At 38.1% G+C, this 21,191-nt stretch overlaps 1 protein-coding gene across 1 annotated transcript in view; it reads right to left on the bottom strand.

Moving 5' to 3' along the window:
• Nucleotides 1–21,191, bottom strand: part of pcsk2 (proprotein convertase subtilisin/kexin type 2) — a 48,681-nt gene that overhangs the window by 21,687 nt on the left and 5,803 nt on the right. Inside the window, exons 3-5 of the mRNA XM_074676507.1 lie at nt 12,766–12,879; nt 12,236–12,344; nt 9,027–9,064 (exon numbers count right to left, since the gene is read on the bottom strand). Coding sequence (XP_074532608.1) covers nt 9,027–9,064; nt 12,236–12,344; nt 12,766–12,879 — 261 coding nt within the window. The remainder of the gene's footprint in view (nt 1–9,026; nt 9,065–12,235; nt 12,345–12,765; nt 12,880–21,191) is intronic.

Genomic DNA, 21,191 nt, shown 5'->3' with positions numbered 1-21,191 from the left:
CACAACACAAAACAAAATAAGTCTCAAAATGAATAAAAAGGAGCAGAAAGAAGAAAAAATCTTATAGTTTCTGCCTCTTCACTCACACGATTGTCAAATAGACAGGCCAACATGCCTTTAGCTTTGCAAAAATTTAGGAAAAATAGCAGTAACAACAAAAATAGTAATAGTATTTATACAATTTTTTGTACATAATTATGATAAGCAAAGCAAAGCAACCCTTAATCGTTAAATTAAAAGTGCAACTTAAGCGCAAAAGTACATCCACAAAAAAAAAAAAAAAAAAAAACCTGGAAGAAATGCTTTCCTAATGTATGTGGCAATAGTGTTATTATTTTTCCCTTTTATTTATTTTATTTAGTTTTGTTTGTCTTCTGATTATGGGATGATACACTCAACTCATGACACAATACAATTTCCAATACTGGGTTAATGATACATTTTTCTCATGATTGAGAAAAAAACTGTGACTGAAAAAGAGTCTTTTAATTATTTCTGCAACTGCAAAACAAAAACCACGCTATGAATGCAAAATGTAAAGCACACACATATACATCTTAATGTATAAAAACTACTACATACAGAGAATTCCCTTTTTAAGTCTCTGAGGTAGGGTCAACTGTGCAAAAAAGGTATGTTATTTTCTTAAAAGTGCAAATGAAAATATAACTTTTTATAAAAACTTTTTATTATATCAAAATCACTAAATAATTAATTTCCAATAAAAATCTACTACAATGAAAAATCTCAGGTTTGCATGTGCTGCATGATTTACAAGTTTTTTTTCAAGGGAAATCAGCCCTTTGCTGTTGCAATTAATCGTCTATCTCAGCCAGTTTGAATCATAACACATTAATATCAGTTTTTAACTTCCTCACGATGCATTGTTACACAGCTACTGATTTATGTTTGAGATTGTACAAAATGAATCAATAGAATATGGCTGTGAAAGAGACTCAGAGAGGCTAATACTGAACGTAGCTAGCTGTTCGAAGACTTTAAGCTAAGCTATGCTAACAGGCTGAAAGCTGAGCCTTTGGTAATACTGTCCAGGCATATGAGATATATCTCCTTAAAAAAAAAAATCAAAATCAATTTCAAGGTAAAAAATTTTCCCCCAATGTAATATTTTAAACAGGCCTATATTAAATTGAGGAAGCATAATTCTAGTTGAAACAAGTAGATGGTGACAAACTAAGCCCAAATCTGATTATAAATCTGCACTCTGTGGAGATATTTTAATAACGTGTGGTCACAACGGGGATTCTGAGCTGAGGAAATGTCTCAGTCACTACCAGCATTCAATTTCACACAGCCCAAAGTAATCAGATCAGAAAAAAGAGCAGGAGAAAAAGGAAGCAGCAGAGACACCATGATGAACCAATACAGTATGTGGTGGCGTTACTTGAATGCAGTATTTCCTCATTTACAGGACCAAGGAGTAACACACCTGAATGACGTTAACATAGACTTTGTAATACAGTGGTTTAGTCTCTGTGACATCACCTATTGGTAGATAAAGGAATAGATTAAGACTTCATCACATTGGAAATGCCGACCCAACCTAACCTTTGATTGATCAAGAAGATGGCAAAGTTAAACCTTCTGGGAAAACAGATACAACACCAGACAGACCGTTAACTCAGCCATGTTCCACTGTGTGTACAGCTCTTACCCTTTACTGTCATTTTCCCTGATACATTGTAGGTATACTTGTTGAAGTCATTTTAAAATGACACCCAAAGGAGATTTCTTGGCATTTGCAGCCAAGTGGACACTTGAGGAACTGCACAGTTTCTAAAAACGGAGGTGGCTCCATGGTCCAGACTTGGTGTGAGACCAAAAATTCTTGCAAACTGATCTCAAAGAAAATTCTACCTACAACAACCAAACACAACTTCATAAAAACTGGTTTATTTACATGGAATTACAGCTGCACAGTATATGGTTCTAGTATCATCATCGCAATACGCGCTTACGCAATATTCATATCGCAAGGTTATGCAATATGTGTAATTCAATGCTTGTTCTAGAAACGTCTATTAACTTTAGTTTTTAATCGATTCTTATCTTTGTAAAAATATTCAAGTCTACAAAAAAGGTAAAACAGGAGGAAGAAAAATTTGTAAACCACTTTGTGTCTGCTTCTATTTAATAAATATCCTCGAGATATTATTTGGTCGTGGAGGTAAAATGAAAAGATGGGACCTCTGTGCACAAGTGTGTTATTAAAAATTGACCTGTAGTGAGAAGAATCACTTGCAGGAAATATTATAGATCAATATCAATAATTTACAGATTGCAGCATGATTACAACGCTTTGCAAACATAAATAGTGTTCACAGAAGCAGAGAGAGGCAGAGGCAGTAGCAGTAGCAGTAAATTTCAGAAAATATTGCAATTTATGTCAAATACAGTGGAGCGAAAAAGTAATTAGCCAGCCATTGATTTTGCAAGTTTGCCTACTTAGGCCATGTCCACATGCAGCCAGGTATCTGGAAAACAACATATATTTTTATATGTTTAGGCCTGTCAACCACACAAAACTGCAGATATACATCACTAAAAACGATGGCCAAAGGGGAGGTTTTGGAAAACTCCAGATTCATAGTTTCGGGTTGATGCTGGTAAACAGAGTTTCGGCTCTCAAATGTCACAGTTAAATGACAGGGGCTCATTCTGATTGGCTGACACAGGTTTATCTTTGGAAAACACTGCCTGTTTGCCTGCTGCGTGTAGATGAAAGAAGTCTTAAGAACGAAGGAGGGGGGTTAACTCTTTTTTTAAAGTACCCAGCTACAAGTGTACAAGGCCTTAGAAAGATGAGAGGTCTGTAATTTTCATCAGAGGTACACTTTAACTTTGAGAGATGAAACAAGAGAAAAAATCCAGGAAAACATTGTCAGATTAAAGAATTTATTTGTAAATTATGGTGGAAAATAAGTATTTGGTCACCAACAAACAATATTTCTGGCCCTCACAGACCTGTATCTTTTATTTAAGAAGCTTTTCTGTCTTCCACTTGTTACCTGCATTAATGGCACCTGTTTGAACTCGATATCTGTATAAAAGACACCTGTCCAAAGCCTCAAACATGTAGACTCCAAACTCAACCATGGCCAAGGCCAAAGAGCTGTCCAAGGACACCAGGAAGTAAACTGTAGACCTGCACCAGGCTAAGAAGAGTGAATCTATAATTGGCGAGCAGGTTGGATTTTTAAAGATATTTTTTCTTGTTTTGTCTCTCATAGTCAAAGTGTATCTCTGATGAAAATTACAGACCTCTCTCATCTTTCTAAGTAGGACAACTTGCAAAGTGCCCCACTGTATATATGACAGGAAACAGGAATATGGCAATATCTGTTTTTTGTGTGTAATATCATGCAGCTCTACATGAAATGTTGAACTCAAAATGCTCAAGTCTCTGAGCTAATACTGATAGCTAAATTTGCCCTAATAGCTACACCAATGTGCACGTAATATGATGTATCGGAGACTCTTTGGAAATGTCGTGCTCATTCTATAGCACGCTTAAAAGGTGCATTCAGGCTCTGGCAGCCAGCTGTGATGTTTCCTTTCTTTACCTGTCGCTCACGTTGCTTTGAGTGCTGTTTATTGTTGCTGTGTACTCAAAGCAACAGGTGCTTTGTGCGGTCATGAGCTCAGAGAAGCCACGGCAGAATACATCAGCTGTATAATCAAACACATCATATCAGTCGTGGGACTGTTTTCCAGCACGCTCCAGCCCCACAGCTCTGCTGGATGGCATTTACAGGAGATGACTCAGACAGCGACAGCGACAAAGGGAAAAGCAAAACTGCCAAAGCTTATTGACCCGATAGAGAAACACTGTAATTATCCCAATGTGGAGCAGGTAAGTAGAGGAAAGCAGAAATAGTGATGCACACTGGGGTTGCATGTTGGAGAGGGAAGTTAATTGTTATTGTGATGATGAATAGAAATTGAAATGTCATATCAACTACATCTCCTGTTGTGCTATGTTTAACCTTTCATCTTAGCATTAAAACCAGAACAAGCAGGTTCCAGAAAATCACATATCCTCATACCGGCTCCTCAACACTTAAAGCACCTTTAGTATCACTTCAATTCAGTGGTCAAACATGGGTTTGGCAATTTTTGTTTTTGTTTGTATTATCTATCTAGGGGCAATTTTATTGTATCTTACTTTTGCTAAGTTTCGCAACAAACGCCATATTTATTTCTGTGGTTTAATTATCATATCTTATTAGGTGACCAACTTTCATTGGACTGTTTATTGGGGATGTCCCGGATGTCCCTATCCTTAGTATCGCTGATCGGGAATTCTAGCGGATTCTCTCAACCAATCATTTATGTTAGACATCATAAAGCCAAAATTGCTGCTTAACATCAAAGTGTCAGTAAAACCTATCGCTATAAGTGCGCCAAAGAGAATGATAAAATAAGATATGGTACAGTTACATAGAACAGCAGCCATACTTAATATATTACAGAAGATGTGTACACAACCAGAAATGTAACAGCAATAGCATCTGCTTTACAGCACCCTACGGTGACTCTACAGGGACAAACGGCTCAAAGGGCAAAAAACAAACAAACTGTAGTATCATGTGCTGATGTCAAGTGAGGATGATGGTTTGATCAGTTTGACAACAGAAGCCTCTCCGCACATGAGACTGATCCCTTGCCAAGGATGGTTGAGGTCAGTTAAAGTTATAATCCAGTTTGTAGCAAAATAAATATTTACGTGAAAGGGGAATACGTGACATAGTCCCGTTGGTGTCTAATATGTACGTTCGAAGTCTCTCACTGTCTTCAGAGAGTTGCGTTCAGAGCAGTCTCTGACTTTAGCGTGCTGTATTACATGCTAAAAGTTGTCCACCATTCAGGGTTTGCTGAAAGCCATGAAAAGCTTAGATTTTTTTTTTCAACTAAATTTAGTGAGCAAACTGGTTGTTTTCTGGAAATGTTCTGAAAAGACATAGATTCAAAGCGATGTTGATGAAATTCTGCCATTTTCTGTGTCATGTTAAGACATGTTTCCAGCTTCGTATGTGATACATTCAGGTCACCTCGGAAACTTGAGAATCTGACGATTACCCCAGTGTTTTTAATTTTTGGACTGGACTCAAGGCTTGTAAATGCCAGTCATTTCAAAATAAATGGTATTTTAATCCCGCCGGCTGGTTTGGGATCCAGAGTTTTAACTTCAAAACTAGCTGGACTAAGTTAAATGTACTTAATAAGCTTTAACTTTTTATTTTTTACTATTCATTATTGTTAACACACAAAACAAAAACTGTGCTGCTTCACTTTCTCACTTCTTCAGCAAAGTTTATCTTCCCAAACCCAATAATCATACTGGGACTCGGTATTGGCCGATGCTCAATATTAAATAATTGGGATCGGGGGCAAAAATTGCTGATCGGGACATCCCTACTTTTTTTTTATATCAGGTGGTTTTTGTTTTTTATGTGACGCCTGCTAAAACGATTTCCAATCGACAGTGCCAACATGGCCACAAAGTATTGAGTATTGAATCTTTGCCTTTAGCTTTTTTTCCTCATACATGAAACAAACTAAATTTAAGGAATATGGTTGGTGGAAACAGGCACAGTGACGCTGGATGAGGTAGGAAGTCTATGTATTCATTATTCACAGCATAAAAAACATGCCACCCCCGAATATGATTCCTCTTAACTCACGTCAGGAGCAGGAGTGTGCTTTTCTTTTTTCCTTTTTTATTAAATGAAGCAGAAAATGCCAAGCCTCCGGTAACAAATGACACAGGAGCATGTCCATGAATCACTCCAGCTCATATCTTTTTCCATCAATCAGACTCTTCCTCTGGTGTCCTGTGAGCAACCTGGGTCACAGTAATGTTTCAGACGCCTCACCCTTCCCTGGAAACTCAAGCCCATTTACAGATCTGTGAGTGAAAGCTCAAATAATAGAGGCCAGCACACTCTGTTTTATCAAGTCCAGGTGCAGAAAAATGAAAGGCTTTTGGCTCTTTGGCAAAGTGACTAGACAGTTTTGCCTGAAGCAATTTTGAGATTCTTTATCTTATTTCCAATGCAATAAAATGAAAATGTTTTCATAGTCATACTTGGGAGCTTGAGTTAAACTTACTCTGTGTGTCGCAGAATAGAAGATTGGTTTTAAAATATACACAGTAATACTAAAAAAAAGTCATTAACCTCGGGTAAATTGGAATTCTTGTCTTTTATTCTACTCCTTAACCACCAAATTCCTCAGACTTGTGTTTGTCCTCTGACTCTGTTTCAGACTGGCATAATGAAAGGTAAAGACAAATACAAACAGTCAGAGTGAAGCTTGTCCTCTATCGGTTTACTGTAGTCTTAATTTATCGCTCAGTGCTGATGATAAAGAGGATTATGTGCACTGATAAGTCCTTATGTATCCCTCTTAGTGTCATTCATCATGTTATCTTGTGGATTTGAACAGGGCTGATAACCCTAATGTAGGATCTTAATCTTCAAAAGAGCTGATGCAGGGATCTGGGTAACATGCCCTTGCTCAAAAGTCATCTAAAAGATTTCTTAAAGAGGGGGTGTTATGCTTTTGTTTAAGGTCTAGCTTGTACTTTGTTGTAGCTTGAAATGATTTGCAGCTCCTTTTTTTTTTTTTTTAAGAAAACCTTTATGTCAGCCACTATCTTAAATGCTTCATTTGTTTGCTGTGTCTTTAAGACTCCCCACCCTTCAAATCCCCTTCTTTCTGACTGGCCTGCCGTCTAGAGGCCTGTCAGGGGCAGAGGTATGGGCAGACCTTGGTGTTTGAGGCCCACCCCTTCAACATGTCATAAAGCCGTTGGATCCTTATGCAATAACCTCATCATTTCAGCAAGTCATCTAGAGATCTCGTGCTTTTTTAAGGATCAATCATTTTGATCAGTCTACAGACAGATTTTGGAATAAAGATAGATAGGTAGATAGATAGATCCATGTTTTGATATTGAATTGTGTAATATCTCCTCTTTAAAGTTAAAAAGAAAAAGTACCATAAAAGGAACCATAAAACAAGGTGCAAGACTCTAAAAGAGTGGAAGAAGAAACGACTAAGGATGGGAGAAAGAAATGCTGGGTCAAAGTATAAAGATTTTTGGTTTAATGATTTTAAATTGTGACTTATTTCTTCTTTCTTTTTTTTTTTCAAATTTAAGTCCTTCATTTTAGTCTTTGTTATTAAGCAGGTTTGGAAAAAGTTGAGATGTTAGATACCCTGAATAAATCCTACAAAAAAAAACCAAAAAAGGTAAAACAAGGCTTCTGAAAAAGCAACCTTAAAATCACAAAAAATTAGAAATATCAAAGAACTGCAATCTAAATTGAATCAGCAGCACCCCATAAATTGTATAAGAATCGAATCAGGAGAAAAGAATATTATCCCAGCCCCATAAACAATACCAATCTGTTCTTCAAAGTTAGGTTGCAGACCCCACAGCTGATTCAACCTTCTTTATTTCCTTTTATTTAGTTGAAAATGTATTCAATATGAAATTCATGATATAAAATCATAACATGTTGTCATGGTAACCTCCCAGAGTGCACAGCAGGAGAGTTACACTCAAAACAAGGACACAAACCCCCAAACACACCCCCTGCTGTTTACGTCCTCATGAGTCACAATTAAAATGCTCAGTGGCTGATCGAAGCCTGCAAACCTGGAGGTTTATCACACAGTTTGTGCACTGATGGTGTTTGAAGGCATGAAGTCAGAAAGAGTAACTTCAGCTTGGGCTCAGAAAAAAGGTCAATGTCGGCTTAAAAACTCTCTTTTAAAAGAATAAAACATTTCGGTTCCCCTCAGAAATATTTGGTCAAGCCATTTGAACCGCCAAAGTTTTTTCTTTAGACTCAGGAAAAATTCAAATTCATTAACCTTATCATACTGTATCTTATCAGTGTCATATGATCATAACACCAAACGGTAAATCTCAAAAAGGTCATACACAATCCGTGCTCAAATCAGGTTCAAACAAAGATCCACACAATCTGTCTGCATCCAACTCTAACCTGAAACGACGTGTTGTTCCATTTCTTCTGATATTATTCAGCTGATAGTAGGAGGTCTTTGTCGGCCTGCGCAACACCATGACGACAGTAACAAAACAGGATCAGTGTCTTACTCTCCAGCACGCGCGTTCACGCGCTCCAACACACACTCGCGCTCTATGCACAGCATGATCTGTCAATGCATCCAGTGGAGTGTATTCCTGCACCACCCCAGCTGAGACGGCGTGTTATTTTTGGGCCAAGGCTCGCCTCTGTTCACAGGCAAGAAACATGCAAAGGATGGGAGACCTTGGCAGTAAGTTTGCACATATGCGTATGGATACAAGCTGAGACCAAACAACCTTTAAGAACTGTGACTGCTTTAATATCTACTCAGAAATTTGTATTAGCTAACGAATGAGAAGAGTAAACAAAGGTGAAATTCTTCTTACAAATATGAAGAATCCAGACATAAAAGTGCTGTTTTATAGCAAACTAAGAAACATGACTCACTCTTACACAACACCTCAGTCTCTCTGTCAGGTTCACATCAGTTCTTACTCAGATTCAAGACGACACCTTAATGCAGTCGCACTGATGAAAACTGTATATTTAAAAGTCAGATCAAGCTAAGCCTTCTGCATCTCTTGTTCCATTTAGCCATCCCTCTTGTCCTTTAAGTTTTTATCAGTATTCCAGAGATGGAGCATCACATTATGCAGCGCCAACTACCCTGGCATTATCTCTGCTTGTGACAGATCGGCCTGCCATTGTGCCTGCCACGGCGCAGGGTGCATTAACATTAAACAGCTCGGCTTGCCGTCTGCCCGTCCCCCCGCGTCCTCCCAGAGTACAAGGAGACCCGGCAGCTATGACGGTAACTTGGGGAGCACCTGTCACTGCTGGAGGTGCAGCTCAAAGCTCGTGAAGTCTGCCACCTTAACCCCTGCTTCAGTTAGTGACAGCACAGCAAAGAAACACAGAAAAGTATGAACACGAGGTACTCACATAATTTGACGCCAGGTCTGGATGAAGATAATCGATTCCTGGAAAGAGATGTTGACATTAATCAGTGAGAAGCAGGCTTCTATCAATTATCTTAATGCTATAACAGCCTCATTTTTACACTTTTTACATTAGCCTAATGAGGCGAAACAAATATGAATGACAGATTCAAATCCATAAAAACTCTACATAAAATAGCAGAAGTGAAAAAGAGCTGAAACAATTAAACAGATTAATGGAAAAGCATTCACCAAGAGTTGTTTCAGTTAATGATCTGCATGTTTTTTTGACTTTTCCTTGCTTTAATTTACAGAATAAAATCTATGCGTCTTTGTATGAGCTACGGTTCAAACACACAAATGAAGTAAGTTGTCTATATTTATATATGTGTGTGTTTCCTGTGAATAAATAAATTGAAGAAACAAGGCTGCCATAACTTTGGATTGGACGTTGGTCTCTTTAAGGAGCAAGTCAGTGACTAAAATCTGGCTGGGATAGCCACTACAGTCTTAAATCTGAGATTTAAGTATGGGGTCTTGATCTTTGTGTGGCAACATTACAGTATGGAATAAAGAGATGCATAAAAAATTAAGTGTATTTGTCGGACCCATAGGCTTTAAAAAAAAATAGATGTCATCTTGCTCGGCTCAAAGTGAGGTCGCCACAAAAACTGCTCCCCCTGGTGGGTGGCTGCAGTGTAGGTAAAAAAAAATCCATCTCCCCAGTCATTCCAGATGGGCTGTGGTCAAACTTGAAAAAATGAATACACCGCGTAGAAACGTTTCTCACATCCGATTGCTGTCGTTATTTGAAGATATCATTCGGCTGCCAAGTCCTCTTTTTTCTGAAAAGTTACATTTTCATTAGTTATAAGAGGTGAAAAATTAGGCTTTACGTCACGTTTAACAGTGATTGACAGCTGCTGTTTTTGTGTTTTTTTTCCGGGGATTGTAAAATCTGTCGGGAGGTAGAGTCAAGAAGAGATTAGATTCTCAAAAGAAAAAAATATATATCATATTTGTCACCCAGCGTCATTCAGATTCTCCCAGAATCCCTCACAGTCTCTACTGCGCAGACTCTTCAAAATTGTACAATGGCAGAGCCAGCTGTCCACTCTATATACAGTCTATGGTCAGACCTTGTTTTCACGGTTTAAGCTGCATGGCAGTCAGTCTGAACACCTGTAAGATGATAACTCTAAGTTTCTACTGGACTATGTAAACAGTATTACTCCCCTCTGGTATATCTTAATTTGTCTACAGTGAAAAACAAAACAAAACATGTGACTGTCACTTTACTGTTGTTTCAGAACAATGAACAAGTGTATGTTGTTCCAAATGCAGCGCAATAAAAAACTGGGTTATTGTGTCTGAGGCTGTGAGTGTGTGTTGGACCACATAATGAGCAGTTTACTTCCTGGTTGCACTCCAAATTGCATACTTATAGGAGTGTTTATTCATCGCCACCTCGAGCACAAGGCCTTTTTCTTTTTTGAAACCCATAGAGTTCAGGTTATAAACTTGCACCTTGCTTTCTTATATGGTCATTTTTGCTCCCAATAGTTTCAGTCATTCCCACTGAAGTTAAGTCAACAATGCATCACACTAAATCTTGCTTTAACCCATTGATTCCTGTGACATTTAACTAGTTATACAATAGCTCAAGAACTTCAAAATTAAGGTTTCAGGAAAATATAAGTTCCAGATACATTCCAACTAAAATCCAGGATTCTGAGTTGAGAAAATGTCGTCGTAATTTTCACTGAAGCTGTACACTCCAGATATTCTCACAGAGGTGCTGCGAAGAATTGCATGTGAAAAATGAAATTTTTCCTCCCATCTTGTTAATAAATGTTCCTTAAGAAGTCAGGTTGGGCAGATGTGTTAAAGCAGCTGGTAGAAGTTAAAGAATTCACTGCTTGTAACTCAGCAGGGGGTGGTGACTCATGTCATGTGACCAGTGTGTGACAGGTACAACTGCTATGAAACTAATGAAGCTGCTTCATACTTTTTACTCCACTATGTTCTTTCCTTCATATGATGATACTGTGCGTACAGCCTGTCACAAGTGATGTATAAATACATACATGTGACTTTTATCATAGTGTTGAACTCTGCTCTGCCTATTGTGGATATCTTGTAAACATTACAGGGTGACAACCGCATGTGCTTTTAATGGCATGTCCCGCCTTCTGACACCTCTTTTCCTTTTCCTGTGGAAACGCAATATGCTTGGACTTGTGTAAAAAACTTTTGCAGGGCAGGCTGTCCTGAAGTTCTGTGGAGATTTTCTGGGATATATCATGAAAGAAAACATTGATTCTTTTTAAAATCAAGCTTAAAAGCAACCTTTTTAGCCTAGCTTTTAACACATTTTACATTCTACATATTTATTTATCCATTTGCCTACGTAAATTCTAAACTTATTCTGTTCAATGATATATAATCTTAATATTTTAAAAATAAATATAAACGTATTTATCCTTTTGTGTTTTTTAACCAACCCTTTTATCTTCTTGATTTACTTCACTGCTTCTATCAGCTTTTTAATTTCAATTTTTTTTCAATTGATTTTTTTGTTTTAATTCGTTGTTTTCATTTTCATATCTTGGGTTTTAATATATATATTTTTTTACCTTAACTGTTTCCTCATGATGGCCTCAAGACAGTGTTTCCACAGTTGATAAAAATAATGATAATAATGTTATTATTATTATTAAGGTTATTATTATTATTATTATTATTAAGGTTATTATTATTATAATTACTTTTGTTATTATTATAATATATTTTTAAAGATTTTTTTTTAATTTTTATTCTTTTTTTCTTCTTGTTTCTTGTCAAGCACTTTTTGTTACCACTCCTGAGTATGAAAAGTGCTTTATAAATAAAGTCTGGCGGATTGATTGATTAATTAAATAATTTGGATTGCTTTGTACCAAGTCATGTAATGACATGTTGCTCAAAAAAAACTAGGTATTCATTTCTGCATTGAGTGGTATAAAATAGCATGTTATCAAAAGAAAACACCGTCTTGTTTCTTATTTTCTGTGAAGTTAACATTTCTTTCTTTCTTTCTTCCATTCCTTTAACTCTTAATCAAAAAGACATGAACAAAGTAATCACTGAAGTCAGCCTGATGAACGAAATGCAGCTATAATTAAGTGCTTTCAGAAGACACTCAGGGGTAACAAAACAACACATTAAGCTCACCATCATCCATGATTGCGATGGTAACTCCTTTCCCCGTGTAGCCCAGCTGCCAAGCTTCAGCCACATTAAGATCCAACCCCGGGGTCCCGTCTGCTTGGCCCGTGTTTATCTAATCAACCAGACAATATGGAGAACATCCGTGACTCACAGCACCCAGGTGAGCCTCGATTAGAGAAAGCAGCCCACATGCAGAACGTGTTTGTGTGTGTGGGAAGGAGAAGTAAAGGTGGAAAGAAGGGGAGGTAAATGTCAGCGGCATATTCATCTGATGAAAAAGATGAATGATGGCCAAGCAAGGCGCAGCATAAAAGTCACGCTCGCCCGTTAGGGTAAACAAGAGGGGAGGAAACCAGGCGGCATCAATGTAGCGATGAGACAGTACTGGTCAGGCTAATTACAGAATGAATAACAATGTTGATTCAGAAAGTGGTGAGGAATATGCTGGGCCTCGGAGTAATTAAGGTGGAAAAATGTGGGTTGGTCATAAAGGTCAGGGTGGCAGGCAGACGGCTGCTTGGCTGATTACTCACCAGATACCACTGTTTGGTGAATAGAGGGTCGCTCATGTTGACTTCGATATCATTGATATTTCTGTAGCCACGCTTCTGACGATCGAAGCCTTCCTGCTCGAAGACATTCTTCACCTAAACAGAGCAAAAGAAGCACACGGTCACATTCATGGTCACGGTTTTCAAGGCCTATGAGGAGCATACATGGAGAAAACTGGCAGTCCAGGTGGGCATGAGTCAAGCTAGAAACGGGTTGGGAGACACGTTCTACTGTGTGTTGAAGAAGTCAACAAACCCAGCTGGATGATAAAATGAAAATGAAGGTTTTTTTTCTTTAACCTCGCTCAGAGCTGCAGCTGGAGCCCGGGTGTACAATCTCACCTGCCACACAAGAGATGGAGCTTTTTTCCCCCCTCTGCGTACATTTTTACACGGAGGAAAGAAAGCAGCAATTATCCTCTTATTTACGCTTGTCTTTCTTTGTATCACCCTGAACAAGCAGATGCACAGCTGTGTTTTGAATGCACACGGAAAAAGCCAACACAATCACAAGCAGGAGGAGAAATCATGGAGCAGAGAGTGGAAATGAGGGGGATGAAAGTCTCCGATGAAATTCAGGTGCTTGATTAGCACGAAGATGGTGTCGGATTGATTTCGTGCCTGTGACAATGGTGTTGCGTCTCCGTCTCTGCTGCATAAAGAAAGTGAACCGCAGAGCAAACAATACACTCCCAGCAACCCACTGCATGACAAACATGGTAGCCCGACAAGTTTTTCATTTTTATCTTGAAATCTTACTGGAAATCAAACTACACTGCAAAAAAATCAAATCTTATCAAGTGTTTTTGTCAGTTTAGGTCAGTTTAAGTCAAAACTGTCTCATTGCACTTGTTATGAGCCACATGCAGCTTATCAGTTCAGAAAAAGTGTCTTGTTCCAAGTTATTTACTGACAAAAGTTAGGTCTGAATTGCTTACAACAATTTAAAAAAAAATCTGCCAATGGAACAAGAAAAATTTGCTCGAAAATTTACTTAAAACTAGAATAATGTCTTAATTCAAGTAGCTTTTCTCTTGTTCCATTAACAGATTTTTTAACTTGTTACAAGCAATTCAGACCTCATTTTTGTCTTGTCTAACTTGAAATAAGACATTTCTCTGGACTGATCAGGTGAATGTGGCTCATATTAAGTTCAAAAAGTCTTTTTCTACTTAAAATGTAGGTATGGGTACTGAATTAGGTACTTTTATAGGCGCCAACCGAATTCTGTAAGTACCAGGTACAGATTCACGTAAAATCAAAAGGTACCATGTTTAGGTACCTGAATGCATCTTTGTGTATGTGAGGGAGTGGAAGAGTATTGAAGAATAAATATGTTAAATTGAAAAAAAATATATTCTGTTATTACACAAATTGATATTTTTTTACCACATAAACACAAAAAAGTACCGAAAATTAGTACCGTTGAGTACCAGTACCAACTGCCAGGTACTTGGCATCTGTACAGTATAGTTTCAAATGTGAAAGGTACCCATCCTTATGAAAATGTGACAAAAACACTTGATAAGGGTTTCAGTTTTTTGCAGTGTAAAGAGGGTAAGGAAGCAAAGAAGAGACTAAAACTTTCACCAAGTCACCTTTCACCAAAAGCTCTTAATTTGAAAGTCTAAACTCATAAAAATCTATATTTGGCAACTATCATAATTTTCTGGCTGATCACCAATCTCCTGCCTGACCTGCCTATACAGATTTGGGCTGATACCATTTTTTTTTTTTTCATAACTGACAGCATACACCTTCAATGTTCCAACCTTATTTTACTGAAAATCATTAAAAAATACCTATGAAACAATAAAACCTTTATGTTTTAACTCAAACAACCAATTAAGTGTCCTGAGTTTTAGGTCTCAGAGCAAAAAGCCACAAAGACTGGCTGTCAGACCTACCTGGAGGTATTTAAGATCAGTTTCATATTTAAGGATGGGCTGATCACTGATCCCCCAAAATTAAGGAAATCGGCACCCATCAATCAAGCAACAGTTTAAGTCTGTCTGCCTCTTTCTCTGTGTGCTTTCACAAGAACGAACTTACTCAAACAAAAAGAGAAAGAAAAAAAACACCTCTTGAGTCCAACATAACCCAAACCAAGCACCTGAAACCAGCTCTTAATTTGAGGTTTTTTCCAACTGTCTGCCCATCAGTGACACTAGAGGTACTTTTGTATTTCTCCTTTTATAACAGAAATATTGTTACACTAAAAAGACAAGTCACTGCCCCTATAAGAAGATAATTACAGGCAATAACATCCTAAAAGTTTTAAAGTAAGACTTTCACAAGAGCAGCATGTTTGTCATGTCGTAAATAAATTAAACTATAACATCTGTACTATATGGGGAGCATGACTTGGAAGCATCTCTCAGGGAGCTAACCAGCCACATCTTTTTATTTTTTACTCCAAACCTCAATCAATCAAACCATTTTTTTGCAAACTTGAAGTAAGTGAAGTAAAAGTCGAAGCCTCTTCTGCCAAAATGAGTTTGATTGATTTTGTTTTTGCTGCGCTGATGATTGCACAGAGCTGAAATGAGTTTGTTTTTGAAAGTATCAAAGTACATCCTTTTTTTTACTTTCTGTTCTGTCAAACTCTGGGATTTACTTTTCCTTGTGTTTTTCAGTTTTCATTTCCAGAGTTATTTCCTGTCATTACCCTTGCTTTCTTGTATTTTTTGAGTGGATTTTATCACTCAGGCTTCTTAGTTAAGATTCTGTGTGTTGTGTTTTACTCCGGCTCTTGGTGTGTTATTCTGTTTTAGTGCCTTTATTTTTTGATTGCCCTCCATGTCCTTCACCTGTGTCTTGTTATCACACCTGTGTTTTGATTATCCTAAGTGTATTCAGAGACTGCATGCTTTCCCTTCATTATCAGTTTGTTGCATCTTCCTCCAGTCGTGTCCAGAGGTTCTTAAATTTGGTTTTTCATTTGGACTGCTGAAATCTTTTTGTATCCTTATCTTGAACATTTGAGTTTTGGAACTTTAAAATGTGATTTTTATGATCTTTTTTTAAAAAAAGAAACATTACAAAAAACCTTTCACACTATGCATCTGAATCCTCAACATGATTTACCCAAAAGTTACATATTTGGGATCTGATTAGAAATTCTTTGTTTTGCAACTGGCGTTCACAAAGCAATATCATGACACATGCAATTTATTAACAGACAGGTATAAATACATCTCTCATAAAAACATAACAGCTATTAATGTCGTCATAGTACTCGTGCAATGAGTTATCGGACACAAAGTTAACCAGTCCCTTGTATTTGTGCAAAAGCAATAATTTCTACAACTTGCTCAATATCTTATCTGCTGAAACAAGTGATCAGAGATTTTTGATTTGGTCTGTCCAGTGTATGTGAACCTCCTCCTTCTTGATGAGGCTCTTTAAGGATGGCCTCTGTTCAGTTTTTAAGTTTTTGTTATTGATACAACTTGACCAGCAGCTTGAGGAGTCGGAGCAGAGTTAAAATCTCAGAGCAGGTTGTACTTACGAATACTCGTTGATTCAGATCAGAAAAACCAGGGCCAGGTAGGGTCTGCTAGAACTGTCATTGCTTGTTAGTTAAACACAAATTCAAACTGGGCTCCTCCTCCTTGGCTCAGTGCCAGCGGCAGCACACACCCACAGCCTTCGCCATGACCACATGCTCACTCACTAGCCCAGCAACCACCTGTAGCATCGCGTTTCTACATGGGAGAGACTCAAGAGCCGTGCAACTGACTTAGCATGTTAGCACAAGCTAATCACAGTTATTTGACACATACCTGGTTAGCAGAAAGCTAACACACATCACTTTTTTTTCCCGTGCTGCTCTCCAAGTTCACTAAAAGCGAATGAAAGTCGATCCAAGCTTCACCCTCATTTAGGATAAAAGCTTTATCTGTTTTGCACTTCCTTTCACTTTGGTTTTCTTTTTCTTTTTCCGTGCTACAGCCACTATCATTGCTACTTGGGTTAGCTTCTTCCACTCACTAATATCAACACGGAAAGTCACTTGCGCACCGATTGCTTTGTGATTGGCTGATGTAATCACCCCTACTCTCCGCTTAGAAACATCCCAAAATACCCAACACATCAACATACAGGCTGAGGAGAGGGTTCCAGGCAGACACAGACACTGACACACAGGTATAGAAGCCTGTAGAAGACGACTGAACAGGATTATTCCTATAAAAGTTGATTTTATTTTTAGTAAAATCCTGCAGACTCTACCTTTAAACTCAAACCCAACAAATGCTAACTTGCTATGCCACTTGCCTATTGATCCTGCATAGACACAGGGATACCCAAAGGTAAGTTATGTCTATAAACAAAGCTAGACTCTAACTTGATCTTCATTAAAGATAATAACACATGCTGCTCTTTAATCCCATGGCTCTTGTGCCTTTCTGTTCCAGGGACTAAAAGCTGCCTCTTTCTGAGCACCTGAGCAGCTTTACAGTTAGCCACTTAATTCACTGCAAACCTCTTGGTAATGATGTCATCTTTTCACTGGGTTTATATGTATGCATAAAACAACACATAAAGAAAGCAGCAGGCTACAGATGCTCTCATTAATGAAAGTCTTTGGTGGAATTTTTCAACCTTTTTGACATCTACAGCCTTTTTCTAAGTACAGCTAACCCAGCTGTCTTCTCCTGAGTCCTTATTAATTCTACCTCGCATCTTTCCTTGACCCTGTGATGTTTAAGGTCAAGAAAAATTAGTTTGAAAAATGCAAAAGTCTGAGAATGCAGTATGAGACATGAAGAAAGCATTTAACACAGAGACATGTCTTAATTCTTAAACCTGAATCATTACAAACTAAATTTTTCTTTCACCAAAGCAACATTTAGAAAACGAGTCTGTGTTCCTCAGTGATCCTTTCCCTAAGCAAACCAGTTTGACATGAAGGAAAAAAGCGATGGTCTACGCATGTTTACCGCCACAGATAAGAGACCAAAGCAGCACTTAGGATGGCCTTTTGAAACGGCCAGAGCCTATTCATCCAGATTTTTCTTTTATGGCACACTCCAAGCAATCAGAAGGCACACACATTGTAAATCAACACGCCAGGAAGTGCTTTGAAAGGCAAGTCAGTCGTGTAAAAATAAATCACTTCATTTGTTTATTCATCCCTCCTCTTTTGAAATAAATTTCAGCTGTTGTTCAAAAGGGAAACCACCAACACTCTCCTCACATTATCCCTGCGTTTCCCCCCTCTTCTCCATCCATCATCAATTTATTCCATCACTTGGCAGGAGAGCTGGTATTTCCCCTGAGACAGCATGTCACACTGCCCACTCACAACATCAAACAGTGCCCATGCACCACCATCACTCTCCGCCTTTTCTGCCCGCTGCCTGCTCACAGCTCACAACGCTTCACTTCACTTCATATCACAGAGCCAGGCTTCTGTCTCCGTCTCTCCTGTCTCTTAGCCCAGCCTCATTTCCCTGCTGGCTTTCCCAGGCATGTGTCTTCAGGGTCAAGGGATGCTACTCATTCACGAAAAAGAAAATGTATTCATCCCACCTTTGTTTAATTTACATCCTTGTGCTTTAAGTGGAAATTGAATGCATTGTGTCATCTCAGAGGAAAGGAAGGATTCAGGGATGAGTGGATAAGGCGAAGGCCTGGGTGTGCGGATGAATAGACGTCTCATTTGAAATCATTGTTTGACATGAGACATGTCACGACAAGAGAGGAGGACAAGGATATGTAGACAGAGAGGAAGATTCAGTGGTATTGTAGAAAAGATGGTTGAGTCAGAACTGGGTCATCATGCTCCTCTAATACAGTCTAACAAAGAAAAGGCTCCTGGGTCCTCCCTGAATAATACCCTTTACATATCATTCAGTATAATTTTATCACCGTTAATTCAATGTTTCTTTGTATTGTATATTTTTATACAGTAAAACAGTTTCTGATGCCTTTTTCTCCTTTATTATAGGCTTGAGTAACCATGTCGCACTGTGGGTATAACTCCCAGTTTCTTATCTATCATCTATCCATCTACCTATCTTGTTACATATATAAATGTACAAACAAATTGACAGGTACTAATCTACAACGTGTCAATGTTGTATACAGCTTCAGTTTCCCTAAGGCCTCGCCTGATTTTGGTGTAATTTAAAGGTTTATCTTGTTATCTGGGCTTAAAAACTGCCTTAAATGTATTATACATTTTTACACTAAAATCATTGTTGAATATAATATCTATACAATCATATTTACTTAAAGTTGTTAAGGTAGAGAGTGAATTTTAAGAGGAGAAATGGTAATAATATGTACTGTGTACACCCTGGCCACCCCTACCTCTGCCACTGCCCTCATTGTTCCCCCTAAGTTTGAAAGTCTGGACACGCCACTGCTCAGAGACACACAGTAGCAGGTTATTTCACCAAGAGCTGGAGGAAAACTCCTGTTGTTGTTTATAGAATGAGAGGAAAAATAGACAAACTACAACTTCTGTCCCACAGAGACAGCAGAAAGGTGACTCCTGTCTCCTTCACCCGGCAACGTCAGGTGCACCAGTGCCACCAAGAAAAAATATGAGCTGCACTCTGAAATTATTTGTTGCATTCTGGAGCCCTGCAACTATATATATGATACTACGTTCCCATATTTGTATCTAACCCCCAAATGAGCCTACATACTACAGTTAGACTGATTATCAGCCAGGCTGATTATCGAGGTGATATTTGGCATTTTGGGGCATGTCCACACTGGCCTTTTTTGTAATCCAACAGCCAATAAGAAACCCATTCAAAACTGTGTTGTTTCGCCTCTGATGCAGCCGTATCGCTGTCTACAGTTACTACTCAGTCCCCAGCACTGTCCCACCCACAGTACCATCTGATTGGTTACAAGCAGAGCCATGGCTTGGGTAACAGCCAATCAGCAGTAAAAGCTGTGCGCATGCAGCTCTGTCTCTCATTGAAATTTTGGTAAACTTTTTTACGATAGAAAACTTTAGCTTTTTTTTTAGGCTCTCATTTAACTTTATAAAACATGCTGCTGAGCCTGGGAGCTGTTTGATAAACAAATGCTTGAAGGCATTTGAATGCAGTTTTGTTCAAAATTTTTACACCAATATTTTCACTTCGACTGCAAATTAATATCGGCTTCAAATATTGGTTCTCGACCTCCTTGCCTACTAATAATCGGTATCGGTATCAGCCCTAATAAATCCATATCGGTCTATCTCTTGTACATACACATACCTTTTTATTCATGTACCCTTTTGTTTTTGTACCCATCTTTAACTATAACTAACTATGCATCAATCTCCTTCTGTACCCAAGTATTTATGTAGGGACCCATTTATTACCCATACTCCATATTTACCATCTACTTATATAGCCAAGTACAGTATGCTTTTAACTGCCCCTCTATAAACATATTTGTACCATCCTACATACCTTTGAATCCTTTTTCTATTCTCCTTTTATGTACCCATTTACAAATCTATCTGTGTACGTAATATGTGTCTTTATATCCTGTAGAAGAGCACACACCTACATACCTGTGATGATTTAGGGTTTAAGTTTCCTTATCTTCAGTCTTCTGGTGTTTCTTTGTGTTTCCTGTCTTATTTTTCTGTGTTAATTTCAGTTATTCTTGTGTTTTCCCTGGTGTTTCATGTTCACTTTGTTGCTCCCTGTTTGTTTTAGTTCTCCTTGTGTTTCCCTCCTGTTGACTGTCCCTTGTCACCTGAGCCTTGTTCCACACCTGTGTTTAATTGCCACTGCCTTTAAGTTTCAGTTTTCATCCGTGCCTCCCTTGTGAGCTTTTCTAGTGTTATGGGGTTTTGTTTCTCTTGTTAGAGTTCTTGGTTTTAAGTTTTAGATTATTTAATTTAGTTCAAATGAAGACCTTTTTGTTAATCTGCATTTGGGTCCTCCACCTCCTTTTGTTCCTTGTCCTTCTGGATTCATGACACATACTTATCTGTGCTGTATTTCGTATCCATCTATAAATGTAGTGAGCTTTACTCCCGTCTCTCTATGTACCTATCTACTTAGATACCTGCCTATCTTCTCAAATAGTTTTGAAGTCAGTACTTACATCTCATTGCATTGTGTTATTTCTCCTGTCTCCAAAGTAGTTCAAAGCAGAAAAAATGTTGTTTTTTTCCATCCTAATTTACTCCCTTTATGTACCTCTAATAAAACACTCATAACTGACAGCTAGTTAAGACGTCACCTGATTGGTCATATTATGTTAATCCACGGCCCAAGGTTCAGTGATTCAGGATTTTCCATCTAAAAGGCCAAAGGTCATCCAATTGTTCTGTGTGATTAAGACTGACTCTTGAAATGGGTTTATTATACATACTTATATTCTGATAATGATGCAAATGAGTTTTATAGAAATACTGTGCAGTCCAACTATATAGGGTTCAT

This window comes from Halichoeres trimaculatus, unplaced genomic scaffold (genome assembly GCF_033239565.1).
Source record: "Halichoeres trimaculatus isolate MK-OKI-2021-1 unplaced genomic scaffold, fHalTri1.1 fHalTri1_scaffold_8, whole genome shotgun sequence".
NCBI classification, from domain to species: Eukaryota; Metazoa; Chordata; class Actinopteri; order Labriformes; family Labridae; genus Halichoeres; species Halichoeres trimaculatus.
The sequence above is the reverse complement of the archived record's forward strand: the minus strand, read 5'-3'. Positions and strand labels throughout refer to the sequence as shown.